At 42.1% G+C, this 24419-nt stretch overlaps 1 protein-coding gene across 2 annotated transcripts in view; it reads left to right on the forward strand.

The window, feature by feature from the left end:
• The first annotated feature begins 701 nt into the window (after positions 1-701).
• DCC (DCC netrin 1 receptor) overlaps positions 702-24419 on the forward strand; it is a 1041949-nt gene continuing 1018231 nt past the window's right edge. For both annotated transcript variants that reach the window (XM_089681618.1, XM_089681619.1), the window contains exon 1: positions 702-1316. In XM_089681618.1, coding sequence (XP_089537744.1) covers positions 1229-1316 — 88 coding nt within the window. In that variant the 5' untranslated portion in view covers positions 702-1228. The remainder of the gene's footprint in view (positions 1317-24419) is intronic.

The raw sequence follows: 24419 nt of genomic DNA on the forward strand, positions 1-24419 counted from the left end.
CTGGTTCCTAGTATGTGTACGTATGCAGGGGCGGACTGACCATTTGGAAATGCCGGCACTGCCCGAGGGCCCGGGGTCAGTAGGGGGCCCCATGAGATGCCCCTGGTACCTTTTTCATAGGCTTTTTTGAGTTTGGGCAAGGACACAGGGGCCCCATGATCCCCTATTGCCCGGGGGCCCCATGAGTTGTCAGTCCGCCCCTGTACGTATGAATGTGAGTTAGGGACCTTAGATTGTACGTCCCTTGAGGGTCAGAGACTGATGTGAATGTACAATATATATGTAAAGCGCTGTGTAAATTGACGGCGTTATATAAGTACCTGCAATAAATAAATATAATAATTTTTTTTTGTTACATAGTCCATTTTGTTCTGCTAATGAAAAACGTAAATAGAAAATCTCCATTTACACAACAACCAACAGTTGATGCAGAAGAAGACAGACGATTTTAGAATACATACCTGAATAGAATAGAATAGAAAAGAATACTATAGTTTAGTGTCACATTAAGCACACCCTATACTAAAATGCCAAGTCAAACTTCCAGAAATACAGTACCTGCCAACTCTGAGACACTTCCAGGTGTCCACCCATAGAGGGCGCTCCTGCTTATCCTTTCGGACACACAGTGGCACTGAACAAAGCCTGTGCATTGCTAAATCTGTCCTTTTTCTTCCCTGCAATCCTCATTAGAATCCTGTTCCTCAATCTCCCTTCCCATTTCCACATTTTCATTTCTAACCCCTCCACATCTCCTGATCAATGGATACACACACACACACATCAGACTCTGAGCTCACATACACTGCTGCTGGACCTCTCTGCTAACAAGTGAATGCCTATTTTTGAACCTGCTCTCCCAAGAAAATAAAGGAACCTGGGATTTTTTCTATTTTGTATTTTGGCTTTTTTTGGCTTTTTCTTTTTTTTTTCTTTTTTTTAATGCTCAACATGGAACTAACTACATAGATGACCTGCCCCAAGGATTTAATTCTCTCCAGGATTTTGGGATATATTTAGCATCTTATGATTTTTTTTGGATGGTTACTGTAGAGCCTGCAGCTTCCCTTCTTGAGCTTTTGAGTGAGTTGGATCTATTGGATTGTGCTGTATTGGGTTGCATTAACTTTGCCTGCTACTACGACAAGCTCCAGTCTAACCTAACACTGAGTTCTGCATGAAGGTGCCAGGGCTCAGGGTACCAGCCTTCAGAGGTGCATGTTGAAATATGGAGGGATGCCTTGGATTGTACTCATTGCCAAAGCTGGGAATTGTCATGGTTTTGACATTGCTGGGATCACATCTATCACAAGCTGGTAAGTCACATCTTCTACTATCTGCTGTGTGGATACAGTAACCCTTGCATGCCTCCAAGGAGCTATCCCTTTTCATTTTGATATACTTTTTTTTTTCTTTTTTTTTTTACTATGCTGTATTGTAGCAGGCACTGGTACAGCATCACATTGGAAAGCATATAGATATTAGCAAACCTAAACCTTGCACCTGCAGCAAGGACACAATGAATTATTTAAAGCTGGTCTCTCAAGGTTTCATGGGACTTGATGGATTATATATAGTAAATTATCACATGTTTGGAGGAAATTATGCATCCTCCCCCCATAGCCTCATCCCCAGGCTTCAGGCACTTTGTCACAGTTGGTAACTGCTCTAGTATGTAGATACATTGCTACAGCTGTGGATGGGTGTACCATATAGATGGACTTCCACAGCTGTGAATTGCTGAAGCAAATATGGACACGGCTGCAGCTGCGAATCGCTGTAGCATATAGTGAGTCCAACTATAGCTTTACATTGCTGTAGCTTACAGTGAGTCCACCTATAGCTTTACATTGCTGTAGCTTACAGTGAGTCCACCTATAGCTTTACATTGCTGTAGCTTACAGTGAGTCCACCTATAGCTTTACATTGCTGTAGCTTACAGTGAGTCCGCCTATAGCTTTACATTGCTGTAGCATATAGTGAGTCCAACTATAGCTTTACATTGCTGTAGCGTATAGTGAGTCCAACTATAGCTTTACATTGCTGTAGCGTATAGTGAGTCCACCTATAGCTTTACATTGCTGTAGTTTACAGTGAGTCCAGCTATAGCTTTACATTGCTGTAGCTTACAGTGCGTCCGCCTATAGCTTTACATTGCTGTAGCTTACAGTGAGTCCAGCTATAGCTTTACATTGCTGTAGCTTACAGTGAGTCCAGCTATAGCTTTACATTGCTGTAGCTTACAGTGAGTCCAGCTATAGCTTTACATTACTGTAGCTTGCAGTGAGTCCAGCTATAGCTTTACAATGCTGTAGCTTACAGTGAGTCCAACTATAGCTTTACATTGCTGTAGCTTACAGTGAGTCCACCTATAGCTTTACATTGCTGTAGCTTATAGTGAGTCCAGCTATAGCTTTACATTGCTGTAGTTTACAATATGTCCACCTATAGCTTTACATTGCTGTAGGTTACAGTGAGTCTGCCTATAGCTTTACATTGCTGTAGCATATAGTGAGCCCAACTATAGCTTTACATTGCTGTAGCTTACAGTGAGTCCACCTATAGCTTTACATTGCTGTAGGTTACAGTGAGTCCACCTATAGCTTTACATTGCTGTAGCTTACAGTGAGTCCACCTATAGCTTTACATTGTTGTAGCATATAGTGAGTCCAACTATAGCTTTACATTGCTGTAGCTTATAGTGAGTCCAACTATAGCTTTACATTGCTGTAGCTTATAGTGAGTCCAACTATAGCTTTACATTGCTGTAGCTTATAGTGAGTTTAACTATAGCTTTACATTGTTCTAGCTTACAGTGAGTCCAACTATAGCTTTACATTGCTGTAGCTTATAGTTACCCTATAGAGCTATAAGTTGCTGTAGCTTAGTTAGCCTGTAGAGCTTGAAATTGATAGAACATATTGTTACCCTATAGAGATATTAGTTGTAGCATATAGTTAGCCTATATTGCTGTAGAATATTGCTACCCTATAGAGCTGTACGTTGCTGTAGTATATAGTTACCCAATAAAGTTTTATATTGATGTAGCATATTGTTACCCTATACAGCTTTAAATTGCTATAGCTTTTAGTTACCCTATACAGATTTACATTGCTTTAGCATATAGCTTCCCAATAGACCTTCAAATTGCTATAGAGTATACTGTAGTTACCTTTTTACAGCTTTCTATCGCTTTTAGTTACCCTACACAGCTTTAAAATGCTGTAGCATATAGTTACCCTATAGAGCTGAACATTGCTGTAGCATATAGTTACCTTGTAGAGCTGCAAATTGCTGTAGCAAAGAGTTAGCCTATAAAGCTATATCTTACTGTAGCTTTTAGCTACCCTACACAGCTGTGAATTGCTGTAGCATTTAGCTACCCTGCAACTGCTAACATTGCTGTAGCATATAGTTAACCCTTTACAGATGCAAATTGCTGTAGCATATATTTAATCCAACAACAGCTTTAAATGGCTGTAGCATATAGTTACCTTATGCAGCTGAGAATTGCTGTAGCTTTCAGTTACCCTGATACTGCCAAGAATAGCTGTAGCATATACTGTACTGGAGCCGTGGATCTCTGTAATATATAGACAGGCACCCTAATGCAGTTCTACATTGCTGTGATATATAGGTGCACTAATACAATTCTGAAATACTGTAATAGATAGGTACGATGCTACAGCTGTGAATTGCTGGAGGTGCTATTGCACACAGGTGTCCTATAACTTTGAATTGCTGTGATATATAAATGTCCTACTACAGCCGTTAATTGCTGTAATATACAGGAGCACCACTCGAGTTCTATATTGCTGTAAAACATATACAACCACTCTAATACTATGAAATGCTGTAATATACAGGTATACTCTAGTAGAGTTCTATATTTCTATACCATACAGGTACTCTTACTGCTATGAAATGCTCTAATACATAGGTATCTTACTACTATAAGAAATGCTCTAATTTACAGGCATACTATTAAAGTTCTATATTGTTTGACCATACACAGATACACTACAGTTCTATAATGGTATAACATATACTGACACCCTACTAGTACGACGGGCTGTAATATACAAGTACAATACTAGAGTTTCGTATTGCTATACCATATACAGGTACTATATGAAATTATGTCACATACAGGCATACTATTAGAGTTCTATATTGCTAGGCACTCTACTACTATATTTCTATAACGTACTCTACTACTATGAAATGCTGTAATATACAGGTACTCTACTATTACTATGAAATGTTGTGATGTGTACAGTAGGTACCCTATTATGAATTGCTTAAATTATTCAAATTCATAACATATACCGGCACCCTACTACTATGAATTGCTGTAATATGCAGGTGTAGGACTAGAATTCTATATTACTATAACCTATACATATACAGGTACTCTGTTACTGCTAAGAAATGCTGTAATATACAGGCACCCTTCTACTGCTAAGAATGCAAAGAAATACTGTAATATACAGGTACCATTCTTCTGCTAAGAAATACTGTAATAGACAGGTACCCTTCTACTGCTAAGAATGCTAAGAAATACTGTAACATACAGGTACCCCTCTTCTACTAAGAAATACTGTAATAGACAGGTACCCTTCTTCTGCTAAGAATGCAAAGAAATACTGTAATATACAGGTACCCTTCTTCTGCTAAGAATGCAAAGAAATACTGTAATATACAGGTACTTTTCTTCTGCTAAGAAATACTGTAATAGACAGGCACCCTTCTACTGCTAAGAATGCAAAGAAATACTGTAACATACAGGTACCCTTCTACTGCTAAGAAATACTGTAATATACAGGTACATTACTATATATATATCTGTAGTAATATATAGTAGTTACACACACACATATATATATATATATATATATATATATATATATATATTAATAGATAGGTAGATAGATATAGCTGCAGTAATATATATATATCTGTAGTACAAAAAAATAAATATAAATATATATATATATATATATGTGTGTAATATATATAAATAAATATATATATATATATATATATATGTGTGTGTGTGTAAAATATATATATAAATATACATAAAACTACTATGTATGTATGTGTGCATATATATATATATATATATATATATATATATATATATATATATATATATGTGTGTGTGTGTGTGTGTGTGTGTGTGTGTGTGTGTGTGTGTGTGTGTGTATATATATATATATATGTGTGTGTGTGTGTGTGTGTATATATATATATATATATATATAATCTCACAGGTACCCTTCTACAGCTGTGAATTATTGTAACAGATTGGTCCACTGCTATGCACTGAAGATTTCTGTACAATATAGACAGTTGCCACAGCTGTGATTTGCTGTGCAATGCAGGTACACGGTCACAGTGGTGACTTACTGTAGAAGATAGGTACATGTGCTTCTTGAAAAAGATCAGTGATGATATACAGTCCATTCATCCATGGCAACCAATGGCATTTTAGCTGGATGCCAGATAACTGCCATTTCTCAACAGTAACTGCATTTGCACTTTATCCTTGTCTGCAATGCTTTATATATTAAGCCTTTGAATATAAATGGCAGGATTTACTATTGGGAGTGTGGGGTCTCCATAGATCCCTATTGTAAGGAAGATCCTGCTTCTCTTGAAGTTTCAGGATGTGTTTGATAGCTTGTGCTAGTAGAAGGGTGAGTGAGGGTTTAATGTCTTTCTGCTGTAGACGTGCTGTGCAATGGTAATGAGTTTTCTGCAAAGGGATGCACAGACTGAGCCTATATGCTTTCCATCAAGGATGGCTCTCCAAGCTGTAATGGGACTAGAAGTCACAGCATGCTCAGGTCTAAAGCTGCACTGCAACTGATGAATCACAATATCTCCGTATAGTGCTTTCATTGCTGACAATGGGTGGCTTTCAGTGTCTATAAGTGTAGCAGCAATGTGTCCATCCATCCCAGTTCCTAGCTGGGCATGGATACGAAGTGCCAGCACAATGATTTCATAATCTCCATAGAGGGGATCAGACTTGGCATTGCTGCAGAAGGTGACAACCAAAAACGTTATTACCAGAAAGGAATATAGACGTGCTGATGTGGAATCTGGTGAACTAAAAGTGCCAGCGCACCCTGCAGATCCCCATCAGCTGCAGTAGACCTGGTCCCTAGCTCTGCTCCAGTCCCCCCAATGCGTGGTGCTGAAGGGACAGCGCACCGAGCTCTATGACAGCCTGTGCACCCGACACCATGAATCCTGATGGAAAGGAGCCGCTTCTAACAAATGTCATCTAATATCCATTGACTTTATAAGAGGGGCTGCTTGACCATCTGAACTGAATGAAGTATTTGTGTTCCTGCAAGGCGAAGCAGCTGCATTTCATTCTTTGCACATTCATTCTCTGCCCCCCCCCCCCCCCAAGAAAAAGGGCAAAGGGAATGAGTATGAGGATCCTGTAGGAGGTGCACACAAGGAATCTATCTATAGGTAGCAGAATAACATTCAACTTTCTCTGCTTGGCAGCCTAGCACAGATGCATCTGTTTGGGAGCTTGTGCTTTCCAAGGCTGGAGATTGAATAATGCATTTCTAATTCTCTGGATGAAAGAAGTTTAGGAATGCCAGAACAGTTGTGTATTACTCAGAACTGTGGAGTTTTTAACTTCTTTCAGTGTCACCTTATTTATTTATTACAGGCACTTGTATAGCGCCATCAATTTACACAGCACTTTACATATATATTGTACATTCACATCAACCACTAACCCTCAAGGGGTGTACAATCTAAGGTCCCTAACCCTCAAGGGGTGTACAATCTAAGATCCCTAACCCTCAAGGGGTGTACAATCTAAGGTCCCTAACCCTCAAGGGGCGTACAATCTAAGGTCCCTAACCCTCAAGGGGCGTACAATCTAAGGTCCCTAACCCTCAAGGGGTGTACAATCTAAGGTCCCTAACCCTCAAGGGGCGTACAATCTAAGGTCCCTAACTCACATTCATACATACGCATACTAGGGACAATTTCGATAGGATTCAATTAACGTACCAGCATGTGTTTGGGAGGAAACCAGAGCATACAGAGGAAATCCGCGCAGGCACAGGGAGATCATGCAAACTCCAGGCAGGTGGTGCCGTGGTTGGGATTTGAACCAATGATCCTAGTACTGCCAGGTGGATGTGCTAACCATTTAACCACTGTGCTGCCCAAATTAAATAGTACAATATCAGCTCTTCTGCCAAGGCCAGCCAACACAGCAGATTATATAACGGTTTAGGTTACATACAGCAGCCTTCCTCACCCTGGGCTGCCTTGAGGGTTCTTCAGGGGTGCCTTGGCAAAATGTCTAAAAATTGCCCAAAACTTAGATACAATCCAGCAGTTGTAACAAGCCTGCCTTTTAATTACAACAGCCACAGGTTTTCATTGTGCACCATTACAACCTTCTAGCCGCCGGCATCCTGGCAACCAATGACATCATCCGTTGATAAGGAAGATGTTGGTTGCCTGCACAGTATCCTAGTTTGCTCCTCCCCTGCCCCTTTCCATCAGTGCTGGGGTCATATTAGCTGAGTGATGGATAAAAACTGAGGGAGAGGAGAAACACTGGAATACTAGTCAGTACTGCCAGGTGGAAATGCTAACCATTTAACCACTGTGCTGCCCAAATTAAATAGTACAATATCAACTCTTCTGCCAAGGCCAGCCAACACAGCAGGTTTAGGTTACATACAGCGGCCTTCCTCACCCTGGGCTGCCTAGAGGTTTCTTCAGGGGTGCCTTGGCAAAATGTCTAAAAATTGCCCAAAACTTGTATATAAGCCAGCAGGTGGAACAAGCCTGCCTTTTAGTTACAACAAAGCCCCAGGTTTTCATTGTGCATCATTACGACCTAGCTGCCGGCATCCTGGCAACCAATGACATCATCAGTTGATAAGGAGGATGTCAGCTGCCTGCACAGTATCCTAGATTGACCCTCCCCTGCCCCTCCCCATCAGTGCTGGGGTCATATTAGCTCAGTGATGGATAAAAACTGAGGGAGAGGAGAAACACTGGAATACTAGTCAATACCAGTGTGCAAAAGTGTATTTGTTTTGGAAGAATAAATCACCTCTAATGTTGGGTGTCCTACATGTATGGATGTTGCTGCGTTATAGAAAGCTATTAGAATAGTTTTTCACATTTTAGAATGGGGTGCCCTTTTAAAATTATGGACAGTCTAGAGCAGGGATGTCAAACTGGTGGCCCTCCAGCTGTTGCAAAACTACAAGTCCCGTCATGCCTCTGCCTTTGGGAGTCATGCTTGTAACTGTCAATCTTGCAATGCCTCATGGGACTTGTAGTTTGGCAACAGCTGGAGGGTCGCCAGTTTGACACCTGTGGTCTAGAGCAGTGTTTTTCAACCTTTTTTGTGCAAAGGCACACTTTTTTCATGAAAAAAATCACGAGGCACACCACCATTAGAAAATGTTAAAAAAATTTACCTCTGTGCCTATATTGACTATATATAAAGTAATTCTCTTGAATAGGAATCAAACACAAAGAAATTATTTTATAATTACTTTATTATGAAATAATGAAGTATTTTATAATTGGACCCGGGGGCCGGACCAAGAGTAGATGAATGATGTGTATGTGTCATCCATAGTAAGTATAGTAATATTCCCCCATAGTAAGCATAGTAATTCATCCCCCATAGTAATTCATCCCCCATATAGTAATTCATCCCCCATAGTAATTCATCCCCCATAGTAATTCATCCCCCATAGTAATTCATCCCCCATAGTAATTCATCCCCCATATAGTAAATAATCCCCCATAGTAATTCATCCCCCATATAGTAAATAATCCCCCATAGTAATTCATCCCCCATATAGTAATTCATCCCCATATAGTAATTCATCCCCCATAGTAATTCATCCCCCCTATAGTAATTCATCCCCCATAGTAATTCATCCCCCATATAGTAATTCATCCCCCATAGTAATTTATCCCCCATAGTAATTCATCCCCCATATTAATTCATCCCCCATATTAAGTCCCCAAGCCCCCCCTGTGTCAATTCACTTACCTTTGCTCCGCGCGTTCCTCTCGCCGTTCCGGTGTAGCATGAAAATCTGTCTCCTATGAGGATCTGTCCCCCTCGAAGTATCTGCGCATATGCCAGTTTCAGGCATTAGCAGCCGATCGGCGATCTCCGGCACATGCGCAGATACGTCGAGGGGGACAGATCATCCTGACAGTATCACGCTCCGCGGGCCGGATTAAAAGGTCCGCCGGGCCGTATACGGCCCGCGGGCCATAGTTTGCTCATTGCTGTTCTAATGATTGGTCTATTTGTGAGCCGAGGCCACATGTTACGGATGAAAGTGCAATTTTTCCCACGGCACAACAGACAATATCTCACGGCACACTAGTGTGCCGCGGCACAGTGGTTGAAAAACGCTGGTCTGGAGGCACCCCATTTTACAAAGGGGTGCCTCAAGACTGTCCATAATTTTAGAGGGTGCCTCAGGGGTGTCCATAATTTTAAAGGGTTCCTTGACCGAAAAAAGGTTGAGAAACACTAACATACAGTATAGGAGCATAAATACAATTGTTTGCAGCACTAATATAGGTGAGATGGCAGCATGAAGGTTGGGGTGCTTCATGGAGCCTGCTTTCTTGAAGATTGCTTGATTTCTGTTGTATTCTTTTTCTTGACAAAATAAGAAAACCCAATAAAAATTATTGTAAGAAATGTGACTGATTGCTCCACTCTCCAGTTTTTTGGGGAAATTGGCCACCATGGCGTTTCATCTTTCTGTATTATCACTAATCCTCCATGGGCTAAGGCAGGGGTTTCCAAACTTTCTAAAGAAAGGGCAGTTTACTATCCTTCCGAGTTTAGTTGGGGGAAAGACTGTGGCCAGTGGGACTAGACAATATAAAAGACTTAGAGGTCAGTGGGAGTAAAAAAATTACATAGTGCCTGCGGTCCATAGAAGGAGGAATAGTGTCCCATCATTGGTGTCAATGGGTGGAATAATGCCCCATCATTGGTGTCAGTGGGTGGAATATACCCCTATTGTTGGTGTCAGTGTAAGGAATGGTGCCTTATCATTGGTGTCAGTGTAAGGAATGATGCCTCATTGTTGGTGTCAGTGTAAGGAATGGTGCCTCATCGTTGGTGTCGGTGCAAGGAATGGTGCCTCATCGTTGGTGTCAGTGTAAGGAATGGTGCCTCATCGTTGGTGTCGGTGCAAGGAATAGTGTCCTACTGTGGGTGTCAGTAGGAGGAAAAGTGTCCCACTATTAGTGTCAGTGGGAAGTATAGTGCCTCACATCAGTGGGAGGAATAGTGACTCATTGTTGGTATTAGGAGGAGGAATAGTGCCCCATCACTGGTGTCAATGGGAGGAATAGTGCCCCATTGTTGGTGTCAGTGTAAGGAATGGTGCCTTATCATTGGTGTCAGTGTAAGGAATGATACTGTATTGTTGGTGTCAGTGTAAGGAATAGTGTCCTACTGTGGGTGTCAGTAGGAGGAAAAGTGTCCCACTGTTGGTGTCATTGGGAAGTATAGTGCCTCACATCAGTGGGAGGGATAGTGACTCATTGTTGGTATTAGGAGGAGGAATAGTGCGCCATCACTGGTGTCAATGGGAGGAATAATGCCCCATTGTTGGTGTCAGTGTAAGGAATGGTGCCTTATCATTGGTGTCAGTGTAAATAAGGACACCTTATTGTTGGTGTCAGTGTAAGGAATGGTACCTCATGATTGGTGACAGTGCAAGGAATAGTGCCCCACTGTTAGTGTCAGTAGGAGGAAAAGTGCCCCACTGTTGGTGTCAGTGGGAAGTATAGTGCCTCACATCAGTGGGAGGAATAGTGATTCATTGTTGTTATTAGGAGGAGGAATAGTGTCCCATTACTGGTGTCAAATGGAGGAATAGTGCCTCATTGTTGGTATCAGTGGGAAGAATTTTGCCCCATTATTGGTGCCAGTAGGAGAAATAGTGCTCAACTGTTGGTGTAAGTGTAAGGAATGATGCCCCATCATTGGTGTCAGTGTAAGGAATGGTACCTCATGGTTGGTGACAGTGGAAGGATAGTGCCCCACTGTTGGTGTCAGTAGAAGGAAAATTGCACCACTGTTGGTGTCATTGGGAAGTATAGTGCCTTGCATCAGTGGAAGAAGCAGTGCCCCAACAGCCTGATAAAGGCAAACAAATGGCATATTCCAGCCTGTGGGCCACAGTTTGAAGATCAATGGACTAAGGTTAAACCATGTTTTGGTCTTCAATCAGAGCAAGTACATTTAGAAATTCTTCACGCTGTTTCCTTAGCAGCCAATCAGGTCTTAGCTCATGTGTTATAACCTCTCTGGGAATCTGAGAATCTGGCTGAAATGGACAACGAATTCTCATTTCTGTTCAAGTTAGAATAGGAAAAGTATAGTTTTGTAGTTACAGGCAACAAACAGAATGAGGGTAATTCAATAAAGCTGCCCTCTCTCCACTTTTCTGGTGTTAATCCCTCTTGGTATGCCCTGATGAAGTCACGTGACATCGTGATGTAACATGCGGGCTCATGGTGACAGAACTTCTGCTGTGCTGACTCAACTTCCGGGGCAGACGCCATCTTGGAACTCCTATTGAGGTCAATGTATTAGTACACCCACAGCATGTGGATAGGTACTAAAAGCTTATAATTTCAAGTTAAATGTGAGTGGAATTTGATACATTTTTATCCATTTTGAGTCATTAAACGTTAATACATTATGGAGCACTTCACATTCTCTTTCTGGGCGAATGTAGAGCTATCACTTCTAGGACCACTGAGAGGAGGCTGTATGCGGGACCTTGGCCATCAGAGAGGGAACTGACACGGTGGTGGACCTGACATCCGTTGGAGGGAGTCTGCATTCCAGACCAGTGGTATTTGATTGTCTAAGGCATTTTAACCCTGCAGGGTCACCGAATGGAGGTGAGGGGCCATTGCACCTAGAGTGGGATTCATAGTATCCTGTTGCACAGTTTGATGATCACAGGACTACAGTACACATCCACCATTTGGATGGTTCTGGACACTTTTTTAGATTGGACATGTATTTATTTATTTCACTTTTTAGGACACAATATATTTTTTGTAGTTTTTGGTTTTTGTTTATGTTGGTGGGTGGACTATCCACTGTTGATTTATGTTTGTGGATATATACGGAAAGTGTGAAGCACTGTTTGAAGTCACTTATTTTCACGCTTATACAGAACCCCCATTTGGGGTTACAAATCAAGTCAGTATCTATAGGCATTTAGCCTATTTTTTGGTGTTCACTTATCCCCAGTAGGGGGTCACTATCGTTTATTTAAGTGATTGTTAATGATTTACAGGCAGTGAGCCTGATTTTCTCTTTCTTTCACAATTACCACCATTTGTGGTTTCACGGATCCACTGTATTTATCCCATAGTAGGATCACTGGCATTGTTTAGATTCACAAATCATTTTGAGCATATACATGCGTTTACCTTTTTGATCCCCCTTTTCCTTTTTTTTTTTCTCATGTTTACCACAAGGAGTGGTTTCACTGATTCACTTTGATTTTTATCCCCTAGTGGGATCACTATTATTCCTTTCAACCTGCTTATCCAGGGCATGTAAAGTGTACATGCGTTTATGTCACTTTATTTATTCACTGGTGTTGCAGTTCAGGAGTTCATTCGGCATCACAGCATTCAATATGTGTGTATCATTATTGTGTATGTATGTGTGGAATATTTTGTTTATGTACTCACTTAGTAGAGGTGGTGTAGAGGTATATTTTGGGGTATATGTCATATTTTGATTTAATTGATTTATAAGGGGATATTGTTTACCCATTCACTGAATATCACGTATTTGGGGTTCACATACAGTTTATTAGTGCAGCACCCAGGGGCGGACTGACAATTTGGAAACTTGGGCACTGCCCGATGGCCCGGGGTCAGTAGGGGGCCCCATGAGATGCCCCTGGTACCTTTTTCATAGGCTTTTTTGGGTTTGGGCAAGGACACAGGGGCCCCATGATCCCCTATTGCCCGGGGGCCCCATGAGTTGTCAGTCCGCCCCTGGCAGCACCACAATTTACAATTTGGGTTGACCATTTTTATTGGTATATGGTTAGGTGTTAGCAGCTTTAGCCACAGGTTCACCTAAGCGCAGGAGGACTTTGATTACAGTTCCACAATTCACCGCTTTGACATTGTGGAGCAATGCCTGCACAAAATTCACAATAAAATGCTGTCAGTTTGTATCTTATGAAAGTGGCACTAATTAAGACCGACTCTCTTTTGGTGTACAGAGAGGGACCCTGGCACAGACTGATTTTTCAAAAGTGCCTAGAGAGGTCCATTAATTTGGCACACGCTGCTCCATTTTTAGAATGCACGTAAGACACTTTCTTGCTTGGGAGATGACAGGGCAAACTCAGCCCATTGCTGTGAGGGATCCAGAACAGTGCTATCTTCTGACACTTCTATGCATCAGGCTTAATTATGTTGATAAAGGCCTTAAATTCCTCCTTGCAAGTCAAATACTTTATTTGTAATACACGCACATATGTCTGTGGGCATCATGTGTAACAAGTAAATGTAACAAGTTGTGAGATTTTATACAATTTGCCTTGAAATCCTGTTAGGTTTACTGGTGCATGTTGCTGAATAAATCAACAGTGACAAGTCCCAGCATCTGTTTTATGTTCTTTATTGCTGCCCACTGTGCTGCTGTGCATCGTGCTAACATTGCTGATGTGAAGAGTATTTATTGGCGTGTTAGCTAGAGGGGTGTAACAAGGGAACATCTGTAAGATAGGATCACCGATGAGAGCTTTTCTTTTCTTTTTTTAATATACAAATACTCATATCTTTATTTGGTATAATTACAACATGTGCTTAATAAATGGTGCTAATGGTATGAATTCCCTTTGCAGGGTCAGGGAGAGTCTTTGAGTTTTAAGTATCAGTGAACCCCCAGATGGGCAATCCAATGTGTAGCCGAGATTTATGGGAAAATCAAAAGCTGTTTATGAGGCCATTGAGATCCCTGTATGTAACAGTGTGGCGATAGCACCGACAAGGCTCTGCATTACCTTCTAGCTGTGATTTCCTGCACCTGTGTCAGCTTTGCAAGAATTTAGCTGATATGCAACAGTGTAACAGTGTCATCGAACTGAAATATATATAATAATATTAATGATAATAATAATTATAAGAATAATCATAGCAATTACTCTAGGCCAGCCATTCTCAGCTATGGTTCTGTGGAATCCTTCGGTTCTTCCAAGGTTATGAGGGTTTTCTCAAACTGTGGCTGCCTGACCTCCCATCTGATGGTGCCTGCATAGTGCCAGGGCCAATGCCACTTGGCAGAGCCAGCAGCATGACACCAGTGATCTTTTTTAGACGTCTGTATAGGTGACCACTACTGTAAGGCGTGCAATCTCCCCATCAACCACCAATGTAAAAGGCATTTTCCCCAAAAAAAGCCAATTAATGTATTTTAGCAGGACTTCCGTGAGACCTGAAAATTATTTTAAGTGCTCCTCTAGGGCAGGGGTCTCCAAACATTCTATACAAAGGGCCAATTTACTGTCCTTCAAAATGGATCAACTGTTGGTATAGGAGTCTATATATGGTGGCTTTATATTTATTTATTTATTTGTCTGTTGGTTGGACTAGATCAGGGGTCTCCAAACTTTCTAAAAAAATGGGTGGGTGCACTATGACCAGTGGAATTAGAAAATGTCTTGGTGTCAGTGAGAGTAAACAATACCCCATGATTGGTATTAGGGGGAGCAATAGTGCCCATTGTTGGTTTTAATGGGAGGAATAGTGCTCCATCATTAATATCAATGGGAGGAATAGTGCCCCATCATTGGTATTAGTTGGAGGAATAGTGCCCCATCATTAGTATCAATGGGAGGAATAGTGCCCCATAATTGGTATCAATGGGAAGAATAGTGCCCCATCATTGGTATCGATGGGAGGAATAGTGCCCCATCATTGGTATTAATGGGAGGAATAGTGCCCCATCATTGGTATCAATGGGAGGAATAGTGCCCCATAATTGGTATTAATGGGAAGAATAGTGCCCCATCATTGGTATCAATGGGAGGAATAGTGTCCCATAATTGGTATTAATGGGAAGAATAGTGCCCCATCATTGGTATTAATGGGAGGAATACTGCCCCATCATTGGTATTAATGGGAGGAATAGTGCCCCATCATTGGTTTCAGTGGGAGGAATAGTGCCCCATCATTGGTATTAAGGGGAGGAATAGTGCCCCATCATTACTATCAATGCGAGAAATAGTGCCCCATCACTGGTGTCAGTGGGAGGAATAATTCCCCATTGTTGGTGTAAGTGGAAGGAACTGTGCCCCACTATTGCTGTCAGTGGGAGGAATAGTGCCCCATCACTGGTATTAAGGGGAGGAATAGTGCCCCATCATTGGTATTAATGGGAAGAATAGTGCCCTATCATTGGTATCAATGGGAGGAATGGTGCCCCATCATTGGTATCATTGGAAGGAATTGTGCTCCATCATTAATATTATTGGGAGGAATAGTGCCCCATCATTGCTATCAACGGAAGGAATAGTGCCCCATCATTACTGTCAATGCGAGAAATAGTGCCCCATTACTGGTGTCAGTGGGAGGAATAATTCCCCATTGTTGGTGTAAGTGGAAGGAACTGTGCCCCACTATTGCTGTCAGTGGGGGGAGTAATGCCCCAAGGGTCAGATAAGAGCTAGCAAAGGGCCGCATCCGGCCCCTGGGCCACAGTTTGGAGACCACTTGTCTAGGGTAAATAGGTTGAGGATAATTGCTCCAGACATAAAGCTGCACTTACCCATTTGACCCTCAGTGCCACCTTCTGGCTGGTGCATTCTATACATATAATGAGCCTCTATGGAAATCCTTGTGTGTGGTCAGGCTTTAACCTTTCATCTACTTTCAACTAACAATTGGATGACGGTCTTGCTTTTAATGGTAGTAAGCAATGAGGTTGATTCACTTAGCAAGGTGATGTACAGGAAAGTTTAAAATTATTTGGAACTACAGCTTCATAAGACTCAAGTGAGCAAACGTGTCTTCACTCACTTTAATTCAGTTTAGCAAATCACACTACTTAAAGGCTGGGCTCTTTTATGTTGTTATAAGAAGGAGCCCTAATTAAGTAAGGAATTTTTAATATACTTAAAAATCAGGGTTTTTTTTTATTTTCGTTAGAATTGCAGTACTAGAGTATTGTACTATGGTAGTCATCAATTAATGCAGAAAGTTTGGAGTTTAGGTGATATCTTTTTTTAACTTTTTTAATACAACCCCTAAACAAATCTGGAGGTCTTGGGGAATTCTTATTAAAACTAATTCTTTGGGGGTCAATGGGAAAAAATGCCCTTTGCAGTGGTGGACAGTAGCTAGAATGCAACCCCTACAGACTAGTAGAAAGATCATTTGTGTTATGCTATTGGCTTTGTCAAATGGTGTTGGCCCTGGAACTAGGCAGGCACCATAAAATTGAAGGCCAATAAGCCACAGCTCAAGGAACCCCTGGGAACCTCTGGAGGAACCCTAAGGTTTAATGGAACCCTGGTTGAGAATGGCTGCTTCACTGGCTAACTTGTTAAAGATGCAAGCTTTCAGGAGGTCTCAGGTCCGTTCTTCAGGCTTTATGTAGAATTATATAAAATCTGAAAAATGGATTTACGTTATCTCAAAAGTTTACACTTTTAATAACCAGAGTAAGCCAATAAAAGGTATCACCTAAACTCCAAACTTTCTTTGTTAGAATCACATATGCTTGTTTTCCCTACAAACACTGTATTATACTAGAAGTATTTCATTGAATCCCCTAATGGAATTGATCCTTTTTTATACCTCATATTGTTCATACGTTTAATTTTAAACATATACATTATTTTATTATTTTATTTCCACTTTTGGTTATTGTCAAAAGCTTAAAAATATGAGAAATAAATAGGCAGTTAACAATCAATTTTTGGGCTTACATGTTATCCATGAGCATAACGCCTTTGTGATTTATATTGATGACAAGGAGTTTTAAGATTACAACTAAACAAAGGCTGGGGTTGCCCCCATAAAGCAACAGATGCCTTTTAGGTATCTGCTATTATCCTAGCTATCTATTCACTATGAGTACAAATGAACAGTGGGCATTCTGCAAATGTAGTCTCTCATCAATTGATATGTTTAAGCGGGAAGGTCCTAAAGAGGACCTGCCTCTCCAGGGGGCCATGCAGCCAACAAAAAGAGGTTGAACAACAATGCTTGAGGCAACAGATGGAGGGTGCAGGGGGGTCAAACACCCTTCACTGACCAGCTAAAGCCATTGACTCTGGGATTAGGGTTAGTTCATTGATGATGTTGTGTGGAGGAGACAAGGAAAATGACCTTCAATAAAAAAAGTTGCATAGTTGCAAACCATCATTGAAATGCCAGTTCTTTAGCTGTGCAGCTGAATCTCTTTTTAATGTTCCATTCTTTCTGTTAAGGCATATCCTTGAGCTTTTTCATATAGACAATAAACAAACATATACAGAGAACCAGTGTTTTAAAGGGATCTTGTTATCTAAAAGGAAGGCACACAAACAAAAACCAACTATTGGCAAAGGAGCATTCTGTGTGTGTGTATATATATATATATATATATATATATATCAAACTAAAATAGGGTGAGTGAGCGCAATCTCAGACTAGCAGCTAGCACAATGACATGACAAATGACAAAATAAAAGGTATGCAGCTCTAAATAATAAAGCAAACATCCGTATAACCAGAGTCTCTGTAAATTGATAAGACAATGTAAACCATCAATCAAACATAAATAGTCCCAAATGTGATAAACAGGTAAAGGTGAAAGATCGGCAATGCCACAGTGGTAATAAGTATATTTCAAATCCATTCAGGCTTGTGGAAGAATCCGGTAAATTAATGCGCTTACCACAAAGACATACAAACTGAGCGTTTGTATGTATATCGGTGGACATCAGGGCCTGGTCAGCAAACAGAACTGCATCCGGTCACCATGTAAGACCCCCAGGAATGGTGGGAAACACTCTCGAGGGTCATCTCAGGTTTCACTGGCAGGTCCAATGGCGTCCACTCCTAATTGTACTCCTCCAAATTGCTCCACCTTGATGGGGCGTAAATAACGAGCCAAGGGCAAAATAGTAATAATGGTGAAGCATGTCTTTTATTGGGTGAAAAGCAAATGGTATATTAGGGAACTCACATGAAGCAATGACCAGGTCTAACAGATAAGTTCCCTGGTGGCTAGTGGCTCCCTGGTGGTTTAATGGCATCAGTTGAGCAGATCCCCCTATATATATATAGTTTTTGAGTTTACATTTTCATAAAAAGTTGTTGCCTATTCAGAAATGCACGTGAATGCCCAGCTATACCTTAGTGAAAAGAATAGAATAGAAGATGCTATGTTTGACCCATAGCCACATTCTAGTTCCAATGAATAGCAGATGTAATCAAAAGCCATTTTCTGCAGCATCTTAGAGAAGAAGAAAAATTGGCACTGGAAACCAGAGGCTGTCATATTGGTTGAGGTATTTATATTGGTACTTGGACCAGGTGTCTAGATTCTGGTTTGGACCCTTATCCACTCCAGAGGATTTCCACAGTGTCCTTGGCTTGTAAATGAATGGATCTGAGATTAAATTCCCATACCAAGAACTGATTGTCCAGGTATAAACTTCAACTCCAACCATAGTAACCCCAAACCAAAATTGTGGATGCCACTCAGGCTGTAGAGAGCTCAATCAATAAAGCCAATCAATAAAACCAACCACTGTGAGTGTAGGCTAGGATGGAGCTCATCCCAGCTCCAGACAGCAATGTACAAGGAAAAAAAATGTCCATATGAGCCACACATCTCTGCAAACCACAGGTAAGAAAGTGTAACAGCATCAGCCCAGGCTCCAGCCTGGCTATGCCACTAACGCATATCACTCCACCACCACGATAAAGCTCCAGGGCGGAGTGATATGTGTTGGGGTGTGGCCTGGCTGGAGACCAGGCTGAGGCTGTTATATTTTCTTACCTGTGGTTTGCAGAGATGTTTGGACATTTTTTTCCCTGTACATTTCAACTCCAATCAGCTGCTGATGGACTCTGCGCTTGTAGACGTGTCCAGTCCAAAGCAAGCCATAGATAATAATAATAATGGTGGAAGGAAAGAAAATTGTATCATTATTATTATTATACAGTATTTATAAAGCGCCAATAGTTCACTCAGCGCTGTACATTACAAAGGAGGACAGAACACTTGACAGAACAATACCAATACAATGCAAAACATGAGGGGATCGAGGGCCCTGCTCTTTCGAGCTTACAATCTAGGAGGGAGGGGATGGTGGCATAGGAGGAGATGGCTGTGGGGGATGGAGTGGTAGGAAGAGTGGAGGAGGTCAGCAAGTTAGCAGGGGGTGGGGTAGGCTTCCCTGAAGAGATGGGTTTTCAGGGTGCGCCTAAAGGAGAGGAGAGTAGGTGATAATCTGATGGGTTGGGGCAGGGAGTTCCAGAGGATGGGTGACACCTTGGAGAAGTCCTGGAGGCGGGCATGGGAGGAGGAGACCAGGGAACTAGAGAGAAGGAGGTCTTGTGAGGAGCGGAGTGTGCGTGCTGGGCGGTACTTGGATATTAGGTCAGTGATGTAGTTCGGGGTAGTATGGTGGACAGCTTTGTACGTCAGTGTTAGGATTTTGAATTTGATCCGTTGCGCAATCGGAAGCCAGTGGAGGGATTGGCAGAGGGGGGTGGCGGAAACGGAGCCCAACCCCTCTCAACCCCCCACCTCACCCCCTCAGTCTCCGCCCGAATCACACACCCACTGAGCGACACATCAGACCGGATGCCACTCCACTTCCCCTAACCGAACCTCTCCAAAACCGAGTTTCTTGTCTTCCCCCCAGCCCATGCAGACTCCACCTCCGCAACACCGCCAAAATCTGCACGCTCCCAACCCCAGAAACCACCAAACAGCCCACCCACTCCCCCATCACACCACGACTCGACCACTGCAACCATGAGTCAGCATTGTCGAGGAATCCCTCCCGCAGCGCTATTGTGTTCTGCCTGCAGAACACTATGATTACTGCTGGCAGCTATAGGCTCCGTCAGAAATTGCAAGCAATAAATCCAAAAGGCTGGTTGTACTGAAGTCGATCGATGGATCAACTTTAGTACAACCAGTCTACCCATAGATGGATCAAATCTCTGCAGTTCCTCACTAAACAGGCTGAGATGCGATCCATCTATGGCCGGCATAAATACTTCGTGATTTCCTATTCTCCATTCTGTCCAGCTTATACAATTTTTTAACCCAGGTGAAGGAGGTTGAGCCTAACGCTGATGAACCCTGAAGAGTGTTGACCCTAACCCTGATGAAAGGCCCTCCATAACATGTTGGATCCTTCATTTATACCTGGACAATTAATTCTTGGTGTGGTGCTTTAATCTCAGATCCATTTTTCAAGCCACGAATCCATGATGCCCCTTTCTGGTCTTTGTCCTTTCATTGGTTTTATTTTTATTTATTTTTTTTATTTTAACCACTTATCGGTGTCTGACTTCCCCTATCATCTTATGTGGCCTGAATGAGCTTTAGCCTTGTCTTCTGATGCTGCATCTCCTTTTTTGGAATGGCGGATGTGCAGTCTTTCATTTCCACATACGCTACTGCTATAGGCACAGTCCAGTCTCTTTCCGATTGTACAGGGCATGTTACTTGATATGATTAATGGTGATTTTATTACCATATGCAGTTCAGGGTGCACATTTGTTTTCAAAATTTGCAAAAAAGTTTCTTATTTTTAAGTTTATTACTATGGTACTTGTCTTTTTTTCTCCTTAAAAAAGACAAAGGGGACCTCATAGAGGGGACATTAATTCATCATCTTTTGATCTATAAAATCCCTTCCCCCACAAAGAGAAAAATGGGCAGGGAAATGATCAGCATTTGAATGGTAAATAGTATATATGTGTAGCAATGCTATGAATAACCAAGCATATGATATTCTGTTTTGTACCTCCTTATCATTTGGATCGTTGCCAGCCTGGAATATGGCTGTTGTTGTTGCATGAAACACATAACATACTCAGATTAATTGCACTAGTCATTTGTTGTGCTGTGGACCCCTGATAAGGAAGGAGGTGGGCATGCTAGCCTACATATAATAGGACCATCTGCCGCATCTCACATATGTTGCTATACTATGGCTTCAAAATCCCTTCATTGTGCTTATTTAACCATCAATTCATTTCATGTTTAAATATCAATTAGGGTAAAATGTAGCCCAGTTAATCCAGGTAGTAAGAATGGAATTATATGCGATAAATATCGCTAATAACGGCCTTTGTGGTTTGAGGGTGGGCGTAAGGAAAATAGCTAAATAAATAGTAGAAATGCATTTTGGAGGCTGTTTTATCTTCCAAATGGTTTGTAAGTTTGACCAGCCAGTCCTATGATTTATACTGTCCCCATAGACAACACACTCTGGGTGGAGATCTTGCTGTTCAATACTGTGTTAAACAACACAGCTTGGTCTCTGCCTATCACCCCGTCTGTGATTGGGTAATGAGGGAGTGGCAGGCTGATGATATTAGATCTTGCCTTTCTTCTTCTTTATTAGCTCATGTGTATGCAGCGCAAGCTAATTTGCTCAGAGCATCGACCTTCCCTTCTTCATTCTGAATTCTAATGGCCAAAGATGCTTCTCACCACAAAGGTGAAGCTAAGCATTAGGCTCCTTTCACACATGGTTGATTCCGCTCCGATCAGCAGGGGATCAGCTCACAGATCCCATGCTGATCAGAGCAGAGCAGGCGGATGACACAGAGCCCATTCTTCTATATGAGTGGCCAGGCATAAATGGACTCTGCTATGAGTTTACACCCAACTACCAGTTTTTATAAACTGCCTATATTCTAGTGAGAAGTCATATTTGCTGCTGCCCACCTCTGCCGTCCCTGATGCCGCGGCACAGTCCAAGACAGCCACGATAGGATAGCTTACAAAAAAGCATGACTGCCCCATCAAATTTGGGACAGTTGGCACCCTGCCTCAGTAGTCCTCTCAAGAGCCTTCCATCCTGATGCAAGTAGTAGGCTGTCTCCTGGGAGAAGTAGTGGAAATATAAAAATGTCTTGATGGGAGTGACATCAGGCACTGATGTTGGATGAGAAGGCCTTGCTTGCAGTCTCCGCTCTAATTCATCCCAAAGGTGTTCTATTGGGTTGAAGTCAGGACTCTGTGCAGGTCAGTCAAGTTTCTCCACCCCAAACTCGCTCATCCATGTCTTTATGGACCTTGCTTTGTGCACTGGTGTGCAGTCATGTTGGAACAGGAAGGATCCATCCCCAAACTCTTCCCACAGAGTTGGGAGTAAGAAAGTGTCCAAAATGTCTTGGTATGATGATGCCTTAAGAGTTCCCTTCACTGGAGCCCAAGGTTGGCCAAGCCCAACCCCTGAAAAACAACCCCACACCATAATTCCCCCTCCACCAAACTTTAAACTTGACACCATGCAGTCAGGCAAGTACCGTTCTCCTGGCAACCACCAACCCAGACACGTCCATTGGATTTCCAGACAGAGAAGCGTGATTGGTCACTCCAGAGAACACGTCCGCCCTGCTCTAGAGTCCAGTGGCAGCGTGCTTTACACCACTGCATCCGATGCTTTGCATTGCACTTGGTGATGTAAGGCTTGGATGCAGCTGCTGTGCCATGGAAACCCATTCTATGAAGCTCTCTACGCTCTGTTGTTGTGCTAATCTGAAGGCCACATGAAGTTTGGAGGTCTTTAGCTATTGACTCTGCAGACAGTTGGCGACTTCTGCAAACTGTGCATTTCAGCATGTGCTGAGCCCGCTCTGTCATTTTACATGGCCTACCACTTGTTGGCTGAGTTGCTGTTGTTCCCAGTTGCTTCCACTTTGTTATAACAGTTGACCGTGGAATGTTTAGTAGCAAGTAAATTTCATGGATGGACTTATTGCACAGGTGGCAACTTATCACGTGACCATATTTTGAATTCACTGAGCTCCTGAGAGCAACTCATTCTTTCACAAATATTTGTAGAAGCAGTCTGCATGCCTAGGTGATGATTTTATACACCTGTGGCTCTGGAGGTGATTGGAACACCTGAATCCAATGATTTGGAGGGCTGGCCCAATACTTTTGGCAATATAGTGTATATTGCATTGAACTTCTCACCATCACAGTGAAAGAGAAGTGCAGAAGTACTTAACCTATAGCAGAACTGGTCCCATCTCCCCGTTGAGTGATAATGCTAATGTGCACTAGGTGATTGGAGTGTGCCCAGGCACAGACGGCACACCCTGTGTGCACGCCTGCGCCTCCATGATTGAATGAGCTGGAATCCAGTAAGAGGGGCATTAGACAGGAAAACTGGGGAAGAGCTAGTTGAGGTTAGATGTTCTCCAACCAGTAAATGAGGTGGTCCAGCAGATTCTAATGCACACTGTAAGAAGCTTACAGTGTGCAGTGAAATCAGAGTATGCATTATCAGTACAGGAGAGGAGCCCGTACAACTGTGCAAGACTAAAGGTTAGGATGGAGTTCAGCTTTAAGCTTTCCAGTGTGATAATGGCAGCACAAAAGATCATAAGCAATAGTGAGACCCAATACCCATCAGAAACTGGAACATACAAGTGTACAATTTAATAAAGCTGAAATTTTTCCTCTCAAACTTTTTGCACCAAGACTCCCACGCTCCAAACCCATCACAACAAGTTTAAGATGTTGAAAGCCAATGATCCGTCCCCACACTTTGGAATGATAAGTTCTCTTCTGTCTTGCTCTCCTCCATGCCTTCAGCGATGTTCTTATATCATCAGATTTACTGGTTTGGTTTTGTTGCTTTTGGAATTGACACCGCTGCTGTGTTCACTGTGGTGGATATAATGGATGGTATCCAGAAAACTAATTTGTGTTATACCAAAGGGCAATGTAGGCGAAAATATGTTCCAAGGAACTGTTTATAAAGAACTCATCAAAGACCACAGGCATGCCAATGAGCTAACGTTCTTTGAAGGCATTGATGCCCAGTTAAAGACTTACTGCATATTTGTGCAGAAAAAAATAGAAATGGAATGTAACGTTCCTCATCTTCATTCAGTTGGGTTGATTTACTAAAGGAATGTAAGCTGTTCACCTAGCTAAGAAAATGCTCATTTAACTTAGTTTAGGCATAGCTGTGTTTACTTGAACTGGTCGTGTTTGGCGGTGGTACTGCCCGCTGAATGCATCAGATGGTTTCATTTTTATGTGGCTAAGAGATACAGCATTGCGACCATGGCATGTGTACATCCCTCTCCGGCCATCTCAATAGATCAAGGGGGTC

This window comes from Staurois parvus, unplaced genomic scaffold, assembly GCF_062004578.1.
Source record: "Staurois parvus isolate SC_StPar_1 unplaced genomic scaffold, SC_StPar_1.0 ptg000272l, whole genome shotgun sequence".
Taxonomy (NCBI): domain Eukaryota; kingdom Metazoa; phylum Chordata; class Amphibia; order Anura; family Ranidae; genus Staurois; species Staurois parvus.